At 41.1% G+C, this 16,366-nt stretch overlaps 1 protein-coding gene across 5 annotated transcripts in view; it reads right to left on the reverse strand.

Moving 5' to 3' along the window:
- Window positions 1–16,366, reverse strand: part of pemt (phosphatidylethanolamine N-methyltransferase) — a 46,436-nt gene that overhangs the window by 785 nt on the left and 29,285 nt on the right. For 2 of the 5 annotated variants that reach the window (XM_020622025.1, XM_020622020.1), the window contains 4 exons: window positions 14,666–14,777; window positions 10,620–10,694; window positions 8,887–8,967; window positions 6,255–6,980 (listed from right to left, as the gene is read on the reverse strand). In XM_020622025.1, the coding sequence (XP_020477681.1) occupies window positions 6,929–6,980; window positions 8,887–8,967; window positions 10,620–10,694; window positions 14,666–14,777 (320 nt within the window). In that variant the 3' untranslated portion in view covers window positions 6,255–6,928. The other 3 variants (XM_020622022.1, XM_020622024.1, XM_020622021.1) reach the window with 3 other exon arrangements.

Genomic DNA, 16,366 nt, shown 5'->3' on the forward strand with positions numbered 1-16,366 from the left:
TACAGCAACTACAAACTGCTCAGCTTCAGGGAACCAATTCATGTCTCTGAGACATTGGGGTAGCATCAAAATGGTCTACTTTTGGCTGTTTGCCTGAGAGCAGTGCTGTATATACACTAAACATGCAAATACCCATATGTCACTATAGTGATAATCAACCCACTATCTGATAGCTACTAAATGGGAGGGAAGCACTGGTTAGAGAGAGAAATATAAGTGATGAGACAAGCTTCATCATCTGTCCTACACTGATTACTTCACTCTTGCCAGTGATATGTGGCACCACTTATTCCCTTTCTGATCCCGTACCAAGTAAAATCTGGGCTGGTATCATTGATACCAATACAGATACTTTCTACAACAAAACAAGGGAAAAGTTATGGGTCCAGACAACAGAGACTGATGGAGGAGAGGAGACAGGCAGTGAGGTGTATCTATAAGGGCTTGTCGCTTTTATGAACAACAAATGGTGCCACCCTGCTCACGTACGTTTCTGCAGCCCAGATACTGAAGTGATGACGATGGGACTACATCCATACATACAGGGACCCTTTACATGCCTTCTTGGTTGTTGTTTACTTCCCTCCACCCAGCAACAGCCGCTCTGTTGCCAAGAGACTCCCAACTGAAGCTTTTCATATTCTGTAGTGTCTCACACATTTACAGAGCAGTAGTTTACATATGACCATGACAGGCAGAAGGAGAAGTCAGTCCTATCAACTGGGTGTCATTTAGTCTGTCCTGGTGATGATGTAGTTACTTTCTACTGCACCCCCTGTTGAAGAGAAAATATACATGTACCACAAATTAGCCTACTTATTTTGGATATTGATCTTTTCACACTGGAATCGGTCCTGGAACAGGTAATGTCAGGAACGGAAGTATTGATCTGCACATCACATTCTTGTACTTCAACGGATGTAAATACAGAACACCTTAATTCTTCAAAAAGGCATGAAACCTGTTTTTAGTCAGCACTTGGTGTAATGTGGGATTTCAAACTTCTGCCTCTCTGTGGTGCAGCTGGCATAGCTGTAGCGCTACAGACACAGTAGCAACAAACATTCAATGAAACTGCTGTGTTTTTGTTCCAAGAAAAAAAAACTTATTTAAAATTCTTATTTATATTTGTAGCTATTCTAATAAGAACAAATCCAGCCCTGGAACATAATCTTAATCAATGCTATGTCAGGTTTCACTGTATGGATGGTAATAAAAACTTGAATTACCACTTTGAGGTTGTATGCCTCTGCCATCCAGACATGTTCACGGGTATGGGACAGAAGTGAGGTCACTGGCCTTTGACTACCAAACTAATTAATTCATCCTTGAGTCCATATGGGCACTTGTACCAAATTTTAAGAAATTCACCCAAGGCATTCCTGTTTACAAAAATGAGCTGGACAGACAGACAACCCAGAAACACGTCGACTATGGCCGCAGCCGCTGCCAGTGTGGAGGCATAAAAACAAAGTCTATCATTATTATGTATTCAAAATGTCTATTAAATTAACACCATTTCCCATAAGGCCTTGACCAATAAAGGCTAAATGTTTTTATCACTAGCTACTGTACTTTTAACTTACTCCTTGATGTGCACCGGCCATCAAACTAACCAACCAAGGCTCTTTTCACCTAAGCTCCAAAAAGTAAAGTAGCTGTCCTCCTTTCTTTGGATTAGGACTTCCACAAGCGCAGGCAGGTGGAAACCACCAAGTACACAGTTCATTACAAACCAATCAAATGATCAAATGGAGCATTTATCATAGGAACTGCATCAGTCTTAGGTTCTTACAGTCCACCCCTCCATACAAATGAAGAATAGCCATGCATGTTTTTTGTACCGCATTCTGTCTGTGCTTGTAAGAGGCAGCAATGCTAAAATAATTCCAAGGACCATCTTCACAAATAATTAAGGAGAACAACACAAAATAAATAATATGGGCTATAAACACATGTAATGCCACTGTCATGGTCCCATATTCTGCTTACCCTCATGAGATACTCACTTCTGTGAAATGATGAGGTCATGGTGAGATGGGCGAGAAGGTGACACGCAGAGTAGCATTTAAAGTTCAGTTTGTTCCCTGCCTTTGGGTTTGTGACAGCCACAGTGGAAAACCCTGACTTGCAGGTGGTGGCGAAAGGCTAAAGAAATGTATTTGCCTGTTGTGGCAGAGAGGGACATTGAAAGACAGTCAGTAGCCAGAAAGAAGCAAGGTCACCTGTTTTGAGTGAAACCTTCAGGCTGTGTACTGCTGTCAGTTCATTTTCCAACACAGTGGACAGAGCCATGTGCTCTGAAACACAAAAGGGTCCAAAATCTAAAGGTTTCCATGTCATGGGTCCTCTGAGTAGTAGTCTGCCATGTTTAGCACTGGATTTGTTGACATGCGGAGCTTCTTCCAGCATTTCAGGAGTGAAAACATCCTGCTTTGACTCTTCTGTTCCAAAGCTCTCAGACTTTTTTCTGAAACCAAAAACACTGTGCTGTTTCTGCCTTGCATTGATACATGGAGCTGACTAAACTGCAAACAAATGTTACCACCAGTGTAATGCTCAGCAAGAGGGCAGAAATGTGTGCATTTTTGTTAGTCCAGAAAGGCCATTAATACGCACAGGCTCTGTGGAAAGCCGCCTTGTTGCACTGTGGTGCAAAAGCTGCAAAACACCTTGAAGTGAGTGCATTGTTTTCCCGACTTCCCATATGTAAGAAAGAGTGCGTCCATTTGGCGTGTCGTGCTCTCTCTTAAACTGTGTGGCAACACTACAGCATGTTCCTGATGCTGTGCCATCTGTGCAAACACCTGTACAGTATTTTCCAATCAAGACCTTTTTCAGTGACGTAATCATCAAGGCTAGGCGTAACCTGCTGTTGTTCTCGCGTGAAACTCTTTGCAAAACAACAGCTCTTTGAGAAAGTAACACCGTGTCATTGCGCGTTGTTGGTGTTAATGCCTCATGGATTTCACTATATTCAACACACCGTGCTTTCGGCCTAGCGTCACTCCCTGCCACTAGGAATCAGAATTTATCTTAATATTTTATTTTAATTTTAATCCTGGCCCACTGGATAGCGCTCTGGTTGAGAACGACTGCCATTGGTCCATTTATCACAGAGCCCAAAGATCTGGGGCCAGGTGCATAAAACTGTGTAGCTTCCAATGAAGACTCGCAATTTCAATGACTGTGAGCGAGCAAGAGAACAACTAGAGAAGAACCGGCACCCCCTGCATTATCTACAGCAGATGAACGTCTTATAAGGGTATTGTCAAGATCCCCCAGTAACACCAGAACAGCCATCCCTATGCACGACCATTACGCACAGCTACAGCTTTTTGTTGTAATTTAATCACGTGTAAATAAATGCTTATTGTTACAGTAAGTGGTGTCTCAGTCATCATTAAATGAAACTGAATTAATGACAGTAATATCAGCAATTTACAGAAAGTCTAAAAGGAAAAGCAAGAAAATTAAGGCTATTAAGGCAAATGAAATAGAAAATTCCCCAGACCAACATAAACGCTGTTTAAAAATTCAATTTATGAACTGAAGTATATGTAAAAAGCTAAAAAATTATGCAAGCTGTGTAAAATTGGCTGCCTCAATTAATTTTCAGTCCCACATGACCATATTGCACCTACTCAAACCGTGCATGGTCTAAAGTTTCTGTGTGTATACTGTACATGCTTGTTTATGCGTGGGAAAGGTCGTACGCACGGTTTTTGTGTTACGCATTGTTTATGCATTTGGACAAATATTTTTATGCAAAAATCCTTTGCAGTCAGTGATTGTTTATAGATCCACAGAACCACAGATACTTTCCTCCGTGGTGATGCTCCACCACTCCTTACTGTGCAGTCATAATCCCTTCTCATACTGACAGATAGCTCCAGCTCAATCTACAGCAAGTGGCAACTCTCAATCAACTCTAGGCCACATGTGTGCCTTCTTTTGTATGAAGTAATGTTGAAAAAAAAGCCTCACAGCTGACCAAGTGTCCAATTACTCTTGAACCTTGGGCACTGTGCATTAAAACCGAATGCTGAAGCACAGAGCCTGAAGGACAAAAAATGCGCAACGATCTGGACTGCATATAACACCGAGTAATGAATTCAGTGGTTACAAGGAGAACGGCAGTGCTGAAGGCTATCTCACATGAATTTGTTTTGTAGAATAAAAACCTAATTGATTTTTTTCTGTGAACAGAACTGCTGAGCTGAGGTCTACATGGCCCTTAATTCTTTTTTGTTCTGCTTTGAAGAACACTATGTGGCTTTTTTCACACTAGCTGATCCAGAATGATCACAGCAGACAAACAGTTCAAATCTAACACAAAGCAGCCAGTAAATGTATTCACTGTGTAGGAACTGTGTATATAAAAACGAGGATTTTTTGATTATTTGGGAAGTTAGTAAATAGTGAAACTGAGATATATGATCAGTCAAAATGACATTTGTGTTCACAAAGAAATACAAAGTAGAAAGTAACACACAAACACCAGGATTAATCTGGAACAATATCAACATCACACAAGTCTTTAACCTCACTGGGTCATTAATATACAGTAATACAATATGTGAGCACAAACTATTTATAATAGTTACAGTTATTGTCCTTTTCACAGAGTTAAGTGAGAATACTGAAACCACTCTCATATCTGCGTATCAAGTATGGAGCCAAAGCTGGGAGGTGGTTAGCCGGGCTTAACATAAAGAGTGGAAGCTCTAACTATTTAACTGTTTATTGATGAACAACAGTTTATCCCAGTGTTGTAGTCAAGTCACCAAACCCCGAGTACGATCTGAGTTGACCCCAAGGTGAGTCAGTCATCAGAGATCTATGTTAAACACAACTGACACAGCTCTCACCATTTTATATTCAAAATGTTCTAACAGTATTGCATCACCATATTGCTCAGCAATTTGATACGGTAGAGTGTACAGTTTGATGGAAGTGGATACAGCATGGCGCAGCAACATGTTTTAATATCAATATCTTAGGCCAAAGTATTATAGCATATTACAAAAAACAAATTCCAAGTCCTCCTTTCCAACTCCCAAGTTTGAATGCGGTCAACGCTCAAGTCTGAGTTCAAGTCCGAGACATGTGTGCTCAAGTGCAAGTTGTGTCACGAGTCCTGAAAAGCTGGACTCGAGTTGGACTCCAGTACTACAACACTAGTTTATCCATTTGTCCAGCGGTTCTGCACAGTGTCTGTGCTAGGCGCTAGTTAACTGCATGATGCTGACTACCTCCTAGAAGTCTGGCTATTGTTAGCCAGAAAACAGAACATAAGCCCCTGTAAAACCATAAAATGACGCTTTCACCTTTCTGTTTTTGTCCAGATAAAAAAAAAAGAGATACAACATATTAATTATTGAGCTTTAGAAGTGTTGGTAGGTGTATTTTAGAATTTTGGAGAGACCAGGACAAGTCATTACCACCCATTTACAACATTTACTGTATGTTAAGTTACGCTAATTACCTCCTGGCTCTAATGCCATACTACACTCACATGCATCTTTTAGAGAGATTCATGATATAGGTGTTAAGATGGCCTGTCTTTATTGCAGCTTTGCCTATTTACAAAGAACTATAAAAATCTGGCATAATGCCACCCCTGGGTTGTTTTTACAGATACCCACATCCTGTTAATAGAGGCGTGATGTTTAACTTGACATCCAGTGTGACATATAACACACACATCAGGAATACAAACACTTTTGCTTTCAAACCAACAATGGTGGATCAACAGAGGAGGGACACAGAGGCCAAGGCAGAACAGATGCACCAATTTTACTACCCCTCATGGAAGAATAAAAGAGGGCCAATATTGATCCCTTATGCCAGCTTGGTACCTTCTATACAGAACAGCATGGTGGAAAAGTGGTGCAATAATCCCACCTTGAACGGACAGTGTAAAAGGAGCTATAAGCATCAGAGTGGCATCAATATTCTCATCTAAATCTCTTCAAGAAAGCAAATTAGACCGATTCTCACAATACAAACCATTACCTTTACCAGGTCTCCACAACTTAATAACGAATGCCATAACCACCTGGTCCAGAAATACATTATAAAAATGGCTCCATGTAGCTTTCACATTCATTAGAGGAACATAAAACAACTGGGAAGTCTGTGTGTCCACGTGACCGGATGGGAATCCTCAGCCATTTGGGAGGGAGGCGATTATTCATGCTTGTGATGCCGACTCCTTTCTTGATAGATCTGTTCCGTGAACGGTCTGTAAATACAGCAGAACAAACATATAATAGGACAATAAAATCAAAGACAGGATCACTGTACCACTCTGTGCCAGGAACGTGTTTGCTGACCCGTGACAACAGCTGAGTACATGTGTGTGTGTGACAGGAAAATGCCTTATGTCTCTACATGTTCCTCCACTCTGTTGCACATGCACTGATCCACATATACAAATGAGAAGGGTGAAGACTACACTGTGGAATATTTGTTGGAAAAACTGTACATGTGTAACATGACAATACTGTGAAGGCTACTGGGATACTACATCATGGTCCAAGTGTATCATCACAAGCATGTGCTGAATCATGAATAACAAATACTTTAAAAGCCTTTAATATTTAAAGGTACTCTACCACATTTTTTTTCAGCTGCCCAAGGGTTTCTAGAACAAACCTACACCATAAGCCACTCATTAGTGCTCATTGCTCTTCCTGTCCTATTTCTGAAAACAATGGGGCAAATCCAGATTTCCCACTGGAATAACTTCCAGTTCGAGGACATCCCGAGACTCTTCGATTGAGGATGGAGAAGGTTGCCTGGAGGAGCCATAAGCGAGGATACACCAGTGCATCCTTTGCAGTAACTTTTATGAACTGATGCCCCTTTGTCAGAGTTCAGTTGGTGGTCGGATGCTTCAGATGAAGGATCAGACGATATGTATCTAAAAACATGTTTCCTTGATTCCTCTTCTCTTGCATCTTTCACGGGCGAGACTAAGATGCAAGGTAAAGACACAAGTGAGGGGAAACATGAATATAATTATGACAGGAACTACAGACACTACTTGTGGTTGAAAAGTTGCTTATAATCTTCACTAGGTGGCAGGCGGGGCTAATTTATGGGTGGTACTTTGACAGCACAGGATAAAGAAGCTGGAAACAGAGAAGTGTAGTACAGCTTAGAGACATCTTGTCCCATTTTCACTGCAGACGACACTCAGATTTACTTAGCCATGTCTTTAAATGACTGTGGTCCCTTAGACTCACTCTGTCAGTGCTTAGAGCAAGTAAATACTTGAGTGCAATTAAAGTTCATTTAAACAAAGACAAGACTGAAGCTACTGTTTTTAGCAACAAGATGGGAAGGATGGACGTTACTGATCAGCTTGATTCTACAGCTATAAAGACAAAAGTTCAAGTTAGAAATCTTGGTGTCGTAACTGACAGAGCTGAGCTTCACCAGTCACATCAAGGCCATAATTAAATCAGCTTTTTATCACCTGAAACAAATAGTAAGACTCAGAGGTCTCATGTCTAGACAAGATTTAGAGAAACTCATTCATGCCTTCATCTCCAGCAGACTGGACTATTGTAACAGCCTTTTGTCTGGTGTTCCCAAAAAGACTGTTATACAACTCTAGCTCATTCAAATGGTGCTGCCAGAATTTTAACAAGAACCAGGAGAACTGAGCACATCACTCATGTTCTTATATCCTGACACTGGCTACCAGTCACTTACAGAATACATGGTTTCTGACAGTGCTTTTACGTACCTACTGAAGTAACTGTGTGAGCTAATACCCAAACATACTCCTTAGCATCCTCACACAGTTTAACCAAATGAGATCATTCTGAATCGATGCTAGAAGCATAGATATAGGATCTGAATATAGGATCTGAATCTCTTCCTAGTTGCAGTGTGTGGTAAAATGTAGCACCTGCCTTATCTTTAATTCACAGGTTCCAGCTAAATGACACATTTGTGGCTCAGCGGTGGTGGAAAGTGCTGCAGCGACATGTCCACCTGTGCTCTAACAGCACGAGTTAATGTGTGGCGTTTTCAGGGGAGCGTGTTCCTGTCACTGTCGAGGTCAACTTTCATTTATTTTTCACACACGAGACCACTCCTGAAAGAATCGGCGGTGGTGCCTTTTCTTGCCAACAGCTGGTGACTTACTGTATTTAGTAGCACCAATATGGGTGAGAGGATGTGAAACGACCAACCAAAACAACCAAAGTAAACTCCAGGGGCTCAATGAGCTAAAAGATGGATAAAAAAGGCTTGCCAGAAGTAATGTCCGCTCTAGTATCTGAATTGGTCAACACTAATTTTCCTGTGCCTGTGTGTGTGCTTGAGTTTATATATGTGATAAAAATAGTTGTCATCTTGCAAGCCAATCAATTTTCCACCATTTGTCTACGTGCTACTATCAATGTAAGTGCTCAACATTATAAGCTGTGGCAGAGTAATATGTGATGGTAAACCACGTGTAACTATGGAGCATTACTGTGCCAGTAGTTTGCAGTTTAATCATGAAATGTAATACGTTCCACAGACACGTACATACATACAAACACCTAACTGACGATGAAAGGGCATCACACATACACAGACACAATGGACTTGATGAGTAAGTGCACATAGCAGCTGTGTCCATGCCAAGCGCTGCCTTATTTGTGGCCACCTTATGTAGTAGCAGCATGTTTGTATATTTCTCTGTGCATGTGGGAGTGTTTTTCTGCATGCATGCGTCTGTGCAGACTGATGTCCAGAAGTAGGTCACTTGAAACCGTTTTTAGGTCTTGTCTTGTAATCATCATGGATGAGGTGGAGGGGGACGTAAGAGGAAAATAACAAACCAACAAGACTTTAATGCATTTGGGAAAAAGATGCAGTCACCTCCTTCCATGCTTTTCTTTTTGTTCTCGACTTTTGCTTTTTGCAGAACTAATGGATGTCCTGATTAAATGAAGATGACGTCTGAGAAGAAAGCACAAGAGAGGAGGAAGAGGGGTGGAAGTAGAATGGTCCAACCCAGATGGCCTTGTTAACTTGAATGGCATCCCCACTTACCTGTGTAGATAAATCACTTGCAAAGCTAGTGTGTCTAGGCCACAGCAGAAATATAAGTGGATGCTCCCACTTTACCATTAAGTAACAACAACAAAACATATACATATTAATTGTAGTGTGTGAATCTGCTACACCTAATCACTTCATAGAACATATAATTAATTAATTGTAGTGTTTGAATCTGCTACACCTAATCACTTCATATATGTTTGGCTGATCAGTTAGCTATCAGCTATCAGATATTTTAAAAAAAAAGTCAAAACTGAACACAGAATCATGCTGCCACCCGAACCTTTCAATTTAGCTCTGCTGTGGAGCTCACTTGTAATTTTCTCTGATTCTGGTCTCTTAAACTTTGTTCTGATGTGAATTACTCTGCTAACCTATCCAGAGGCAAGCTGACTGCAGTCTTTTATTTTTCTATTATTTGTGTGTACAGGCTTATTATTAAGAACCAAACTGTTTAATTCGTATTACAATGAGACACACAGTGTTTTCTTTAGCTAACTTTGGCTTTATTCACTCCTGACCAAGGACATTGCTGCTGCACAATGGTTACCTCCCATCTGTGACACATGGACCATAAATGATTAATGATGAGCTTAAATGATTAGTGAACACACAAGCTAGCTCACATATACATATAAAATACAGTATATGTGCAACATTAGGCTAACATTAACTAAACTCACAGTCTCAACTGTCCACATCCCCCAAAAATGTTAACTTTTTGAAAGGAGTTCAAAGAACCATCCTCACTTAAGGAACCAACCAGCCAGACTGAGGAGGGCTCAAGAATGTTTCTGTCGTTGTGTCAGTTTACGAATCCTACAGTAGCTACTGTCTCTTGAAAAGACATTAAAGCTACAGTATGTCATCCCAAATTCGGCGCTATGATTGGTTGAACTCAACTCTTCTTCTTTTTCTTTTTGGGAGGAAGACCTTTGTTTATGGCTTGAATGCTTGCTGGGATAGACTTTAACGTTACTGCACAACAGGTCAAATTCACAAGGTGTCCCGAGCTTTTTGTGTATTTTAGAGTGACAAATCATGCCAGTGTACTTTGATGTCAAAATGCTAAGCAAAATGTGTATAGGTTGGCAGGTCTGCAAATGACATCCAGATTTTATCCAAATATGAGACACTTGAGTGTCTCGTATAACTTATACCTTGGGAATATTGATACAGACCCATAATCTGTGGCAATAAAATGTAACCCTATGCAGACCCAGTAATAGTGAATATAATTTGGACACTGCCCAACTTGGGTTCCAGGTTGCATCTTGGTTACTAGACACCTGTGAGGACTTCTGGTGTGTGGGGAGATTTAAAAGACAGTCAGGTTTCTACTGTTCAGCCTAAAGTTCATCAAGTTTTGGATTTGAATTCAAATTAAAATAGATGTAATATTAATTCTGTATTAATCTAATAATTAAAATGACAAATGTTTACAGACAATTTTGCATTCACACTACACTACACTACATGAAGTATGTTATTTGCCTGATCTGCCTTTATTTTATTTTCATTTTATTGACAAACTAAAGTCAAAGACTTACCCTTCAAATCTTAATGCCACCTTGTAAGCCACTCCTACTATGGCAGTCAGAACAAGGCCAACAGGACTGGCGCCACTGTAGACAGAGTGAGAGAAACACAGTAATGCAGATGTTACTGAGTTTAGGTTACAGCACAACAACAGGTATAGGATCTGTGAAACACTTCTCAGTGGAGTACCCACTCCAGGTCTGTCAATATATCTCAGACACATACACTCACCAGCCACTTTATTAGGTACACCTATACAATTGTATGCAGTTCAATGCAAAACTTCCACCTTAACATCTGTGTTTATGAAGCTCAAAATGTTTAGGTTTTTGGTGAAATTGTCATAAATAACGTTTAACTATGACCTCAATAATAAACATATCATGAAAAAGTGAAAGCAGAGATCTACTGATGTTGTATAATTAGTTTCTCTTTCTTGTGTCAGTGAAGGAAAACAAAAATATAAATGTGGAACCATACTTCTCTTAAGGGGTGATGTGAAAGAAATATAGATGCTGTAGGAAACATAACTATCAATGTATCCGGTGTCCATGAAGCTGTCGTTAGATATATTTGATTTATGCCTGAACTCTCCTACTGCTGCTACACTCTCCACCTAAACACACTGTAATATCAGCTGAACAGACACAGGGAGTGCAGCAGTGCCATTCTGCCTGCAGCAAAGTGGCATTTAGAAAGTCAGAGCACTGTTGTTCTTTCTTGCTTAAAGATATTGCTTCACCCCACAAGCTCAGCACATGATAATGGTCCACGATGGAGCTGAAAGGCAGCATTCACCACACTGTTAATCACTCTGGTAATATTTTGGTGATAAAGCATATTAAATTTCCTGCTGTAGACTGAACTGGTGTGCATTTCTTAAAAATGGGACTAAAAAGAGCAAACTGACAGGGATAAACAGCTAAAATAGTTAAATGCTTCACTGCTGCTTTAAGCTATAGCATAATCAACCTTTTGTAGCATTTATTATCCTGATCATCAGCAGCAGCAGATGTCATAGAACTAAAAGTAAAACATATTTATATTAGTAATAGTCCCATATTTTCTGCAGAATCAAAGGTCATAAATTGAGAAGAAACAGACTCACAGCTTTGCAAATAAAGTGTGAATTAAGTCAGAACTGTTACGTGGTCTGTAAACAGAAGATACAGTATGTGCGAGATGAATTCCTGAAAAGTACCTCCTGCATCCCAATACATTTTCTTTAAACATTTGCACATATACAGTACACGCTGCTGCATGATAAAGTGCTACTAAATAGAGTACAGAGAGTAGAAAAACCCAGAGAGAGTAAAAATCAGAGGACTACTTTAGGACTACTCGTTTGATGCCATAGTCTTTCTCTGGAGCCGTTTTCCATTCAAAATTATAGGAGATGTAACCACACAAGGGAATTGCATCATGCAGCTCCCATTTTATTTATTTAGCAGCAGGAGTCCAGCTTGTGTTCATATATTAGTTGAAGTGTATCTGCTAATGTGTGTCAGCTAACCTCTTCTCCTGGTCACAGACAGGCCTGTAAGTGACCTATTGTGTGGAAAAGTTTGTCTGGCACAGCGAGGGACTTGAAGGGGTTGAATGTGGGTTTGTGTATCTGGGTAAACTTTGTTTATCCCTTCTCATGAGCTTCAGTTGTAGCTGGAACGAGTGCAGGGCTATTCTTTGCGTGTATGTGTTTAAGGATGTGACAGAGTACTGTCAGTCAGTGAAGACAGTCATGGAAGGTTTACAGCATTTCACATCAGAAATATGTACATACCAATAGCAGACGAGAGACAACAAGAACAATCACCAAGGTGAAGATATAGCAATGATTTATATTAAAGCCCCCTCTGGAGTTTTTGGCCACTCGTGGCACTGTAGTGGTACTGATGAGCATGTACATAAACTACACAAACAGCAGTTTAACGTGGTACATACAATATGTCTGCTGATAAACAGTATTGACTCAAGGTGCACTGATGATCCGGTTATGCAGCTTTTGAAATACATCACATGGTTCTTATCATATTAAAAGTCTTTTAAAAAAGTCTTAAAACTTTGAGTTTGTCTGAACATTTTTTGGACTTTTACAAGGGCAAGAAGTATCAGGCCAAACTTATGGTGTTCTTCCATCAGCACAGCTCACCCTGCTTTAATTGTGCAGAGCCAGGCGGGCACAGGCAACTGTGCCGACTTGGGTTCAGCTGGCCCTGCTGGGCTGAGTAGGGCCGGGCTCCACCTTCAATAAAGCCAGCTTATCCAGACACGCACTTGGCTGAATTGTTGCATAAAGGGAACATCACTATGCATTCAGCTTAGATTTTTTCATCTGTTATTTCAGGATTTGAAAATGGAACCTTTCACCTGGTCTTCTGATGAGGGTTTACAATAACACCTAGCGCCAAGGGCTCCATGTTGCAAGCTAGTACTACCAGATCAACAATACGAGTTGTGTGTCACTTCTCAGCAGCTCGAGCCACTTCCATGTCATCAAGATGTGGAAGCTAAACAATGCAGTGGAAACAGCCATGCTGACTCGAGGGCAGCTCAGCACATGCACGCCTTGGCTCAGCAGCACTGACTGGTGCTGACGGAAAACCACCATTAAATCTTCACTAACTGAGTTTTTGACCACTTGAGGGTAGAGGTCTGAAGTCAGCTAAAACAGACCCAAACAGAGAGAGAACACAAACACTGGCAGCAGCATGATGTCAGTTAACCTGATCCATTAACAAGAAGGAAAAGAAAAGATCCTCCAAGGTGCAGTGAGATAGAACCAAAACAGTCTAGTTGGGCTGGAAAACCAAAACAACGAATCACAAGATGCTAAAACTGCAGAACTGGGGATCATGCTATGTGGGTCCATCACCCATTTCACATAAAAGTAGTCACACTGCTAATATAAAAATATTGCAGCTTTAAGCCACCATGGGAGAGAAAAGTGAACTCTTTCTGCTGACCTTCAAGACTCTATGGTTGAAAACTCCACAAGTAAGTGTATCTTTAATTGACACTGGTTTGTCAAAATTCAAAAAGACTATGCAAATGGACACAGATTCATTCCAATTGGCATTTATGCTGTCATCAAGTTCTGTTGAAATCTGCCTTGTCCCTGTACAGTAATAGCTGACTGCAGTAGATACACACAGCAGCATATCTGCTTCAGATCACAAGGGGTTAAACCACAGACTTATTTTCAGAACTGTTATTTCTTTAATTGTAGATCCTTAGAACAACCACAGACAAAGAATATAGACAACAGGCGGAGGCAGACGCTGCTACTGTCTCTCACTTGACTGAACAAAAGAGGGGAGGAGAAAACCTGAGGTATTTGGAGGGACACAGGTGAAAGAGAGCTGCAGAAAAATGGTGGCACTGGAAAAGAGGCGATTGTTATTTGGATCACTCAGAGCTTGTAGTACAGAAGAGACTGAATACAAATGAATTCAGTTCAAAGCAGAGAGGAAATAGGGTAAAATTAGTCACTACAAAAAGGACTACAGAGGCAGAAGAAGTCAGGAATGGCATCCACATACATTTGTGTGAGGAGGACTGGGGGGCTAAATAGATTTTATTTGCATCTAGCTTGTCAACACCTGGAGTGCTCACCTAGCAACTACACACACTGTGCTCTGAGCGATGTGGTCACAGCTGTCATAGAGACGAGACACAAAAGATTTTACCTCCACATCATTTATCAAGAGGGAAGTGATTTGCAAATCGGAGAAAGCTGTTTCCATTTGGAAGTCGCAGCTTGTTATCTGAGCTGTTTATGCAGAGCCTCACTTAATTTAGAATGCCGTTTGATTTACATCAGCACACACCAACCAGGCAGGGGCCATTTTTCTTTAACTGTGTGCTATTTAATGTGTTAACAACTTCTCAAATGGCAGCTTTGATGAGCACCCATTTAGCTACAAACCTCAGCAGACTCATTAAATTTAAATTACACTCTTGTTGACCACAGGTAGTCTTGAACGTGACCTCCCCTCACACACACACACACACACACACACACACACACACACACAAACATACACAAACATACACTTACATGAGCGCCAAGCCAAGGTAGTTGGCAGTGCTGCCCCAGTACATCGGGTTCTTTATGATGTTGAAGGGAAAGCCTGTCACCTTCTCATCCATCAGGATGCCAAAGTAATCACCTGAAAATACACACACAGACACACACACACAGCAGATTAATGTAAACAAGCTCAGATGAGAGATTTTTGGCTTTATTGGACACAAACACTGCATTTCATGGTCAAATTCTGTTCATTTTCTCTCTCCCTGTACCTTTCTGCAGGTTGCCCTGACTCTGGAGCTCTACGTCTCTGATGAGCAGCCATCGGCCACACCAACCTGCCCAGTGTTTGATTGTTTGTTGTGTCTTGTTGTGCCATAGACCTTGATGCCTTGTTGTAAACTTGGACCAGACAAACTTGGTGTGATTGCAATGGTAGAATCATTCTGACATGTTCCTCATAAAACAGCAGCAGACACTAAAGTGAGACTGAGGATGCACTTCTAGGAAACTGTGGCTCACACAGCCTTGTTAATGCTACACTGTCTAGCGGCTTCACTGTCACCTGGCTGTTACTGATGTCAACAATAAGACCTCATGGGAAAACTCTGGAGTTAACGTTAGATCACTGTACCAACACTTGTAACCAAAATGTGATTTTTTTTCTGATTGTTTCATGGCCACACCCCTAGACAACCCAGCAGGAAGGATTTTATGTGAATGCAGCCAGGCAGCAGGACTTATCCACCCGCCTGCTGTGAATGACCTCTGCCCTGCACCTTGTGTGTGTATAGCTAAGTCCCGCAACAGCAAAGTCCCTGTCAGAGCCCAACTTTGGCAGTGTTTACATACAGTGTGTCTTATGGAGAATCCCTCCCTTTACACCGATGCCAGGACAAAAGCTTACAAAAGCAGCAAAAGTAGTGTTACAGACAGCTATATGGATTTTAGATGTGAATGGGTCAATAATGCTGTTGTTTGAGGGATGAAAGACAAGGCATTCTTCAATGTCAAAGCAACAGTGAGTGCTAATAGCCACTTAAAAAGATCCAAAGGTTGTTAGTTTCAGGGTTACTGTAGTCAGCAATTTAGGGCCCTATCTTGCAACAAATGCATAGCATGCGGTGCAGGTAGCACATCTGTGTTACCTAATTCCCTACCTGTGCCATTACTGTTTTCATGCCATGTGCATCATGTTGCCTTTTTACAAAGCAGCAGTCTGTTGACTTCGCACTGGCAGGTGTGTCCGGATGAAAATGGGGTGTTTCCATGTATATTTTGGATGCTTTGGTAATATGAGGGTGCACAAAGTGACTGCGCCACTGACCAGCAAAAACCAGGTCTGTGGGCAACAGTCAAATCATCCTTGCTAGTTAATGGGCGCTTTGATGTGTGCACAATGTTCGTGCATAGTGCTTGTTATAGCTTGAACCCAAACCTGGCAAGTCCACCAGTATGCTAGCAACCTGCCAAACGTTCAAACTCATATGTCTCTTAAATGGGATGTGAGGTTACACACTGATTGGATAATTGCATTTTATGCCCAAAACACACCTCTGCTTTAATGAAGAGATCAAGTACAGCTCTTTTTCTACTCGCACGGGCGCTGGAACTGTTTTTCCTTGCCGTCAAATTACCGAAATGAACATGGACACACCTAAACACCACTTGCGTTAATACATTTTGATCAGGCACTGTTGATTCTCAGAATGGGGTCCTGAATATCTT

Source organism: Monopterus albus, unplaced genomic scaffold (genome assembly GCF_001952655.1).
Source record: "Monopterus albus unplaced genomic scaffold, M_albus_1.0 scaffold271.1, whole genome shotgun sequence".
Taxonomy (NCBI): domain Eukaryota; kingdom Metazoa; phylum Chordata; class Actinopteri; order Synbranchiformes; family Synbranchidae; genus Monopterus; species Monopterus albus.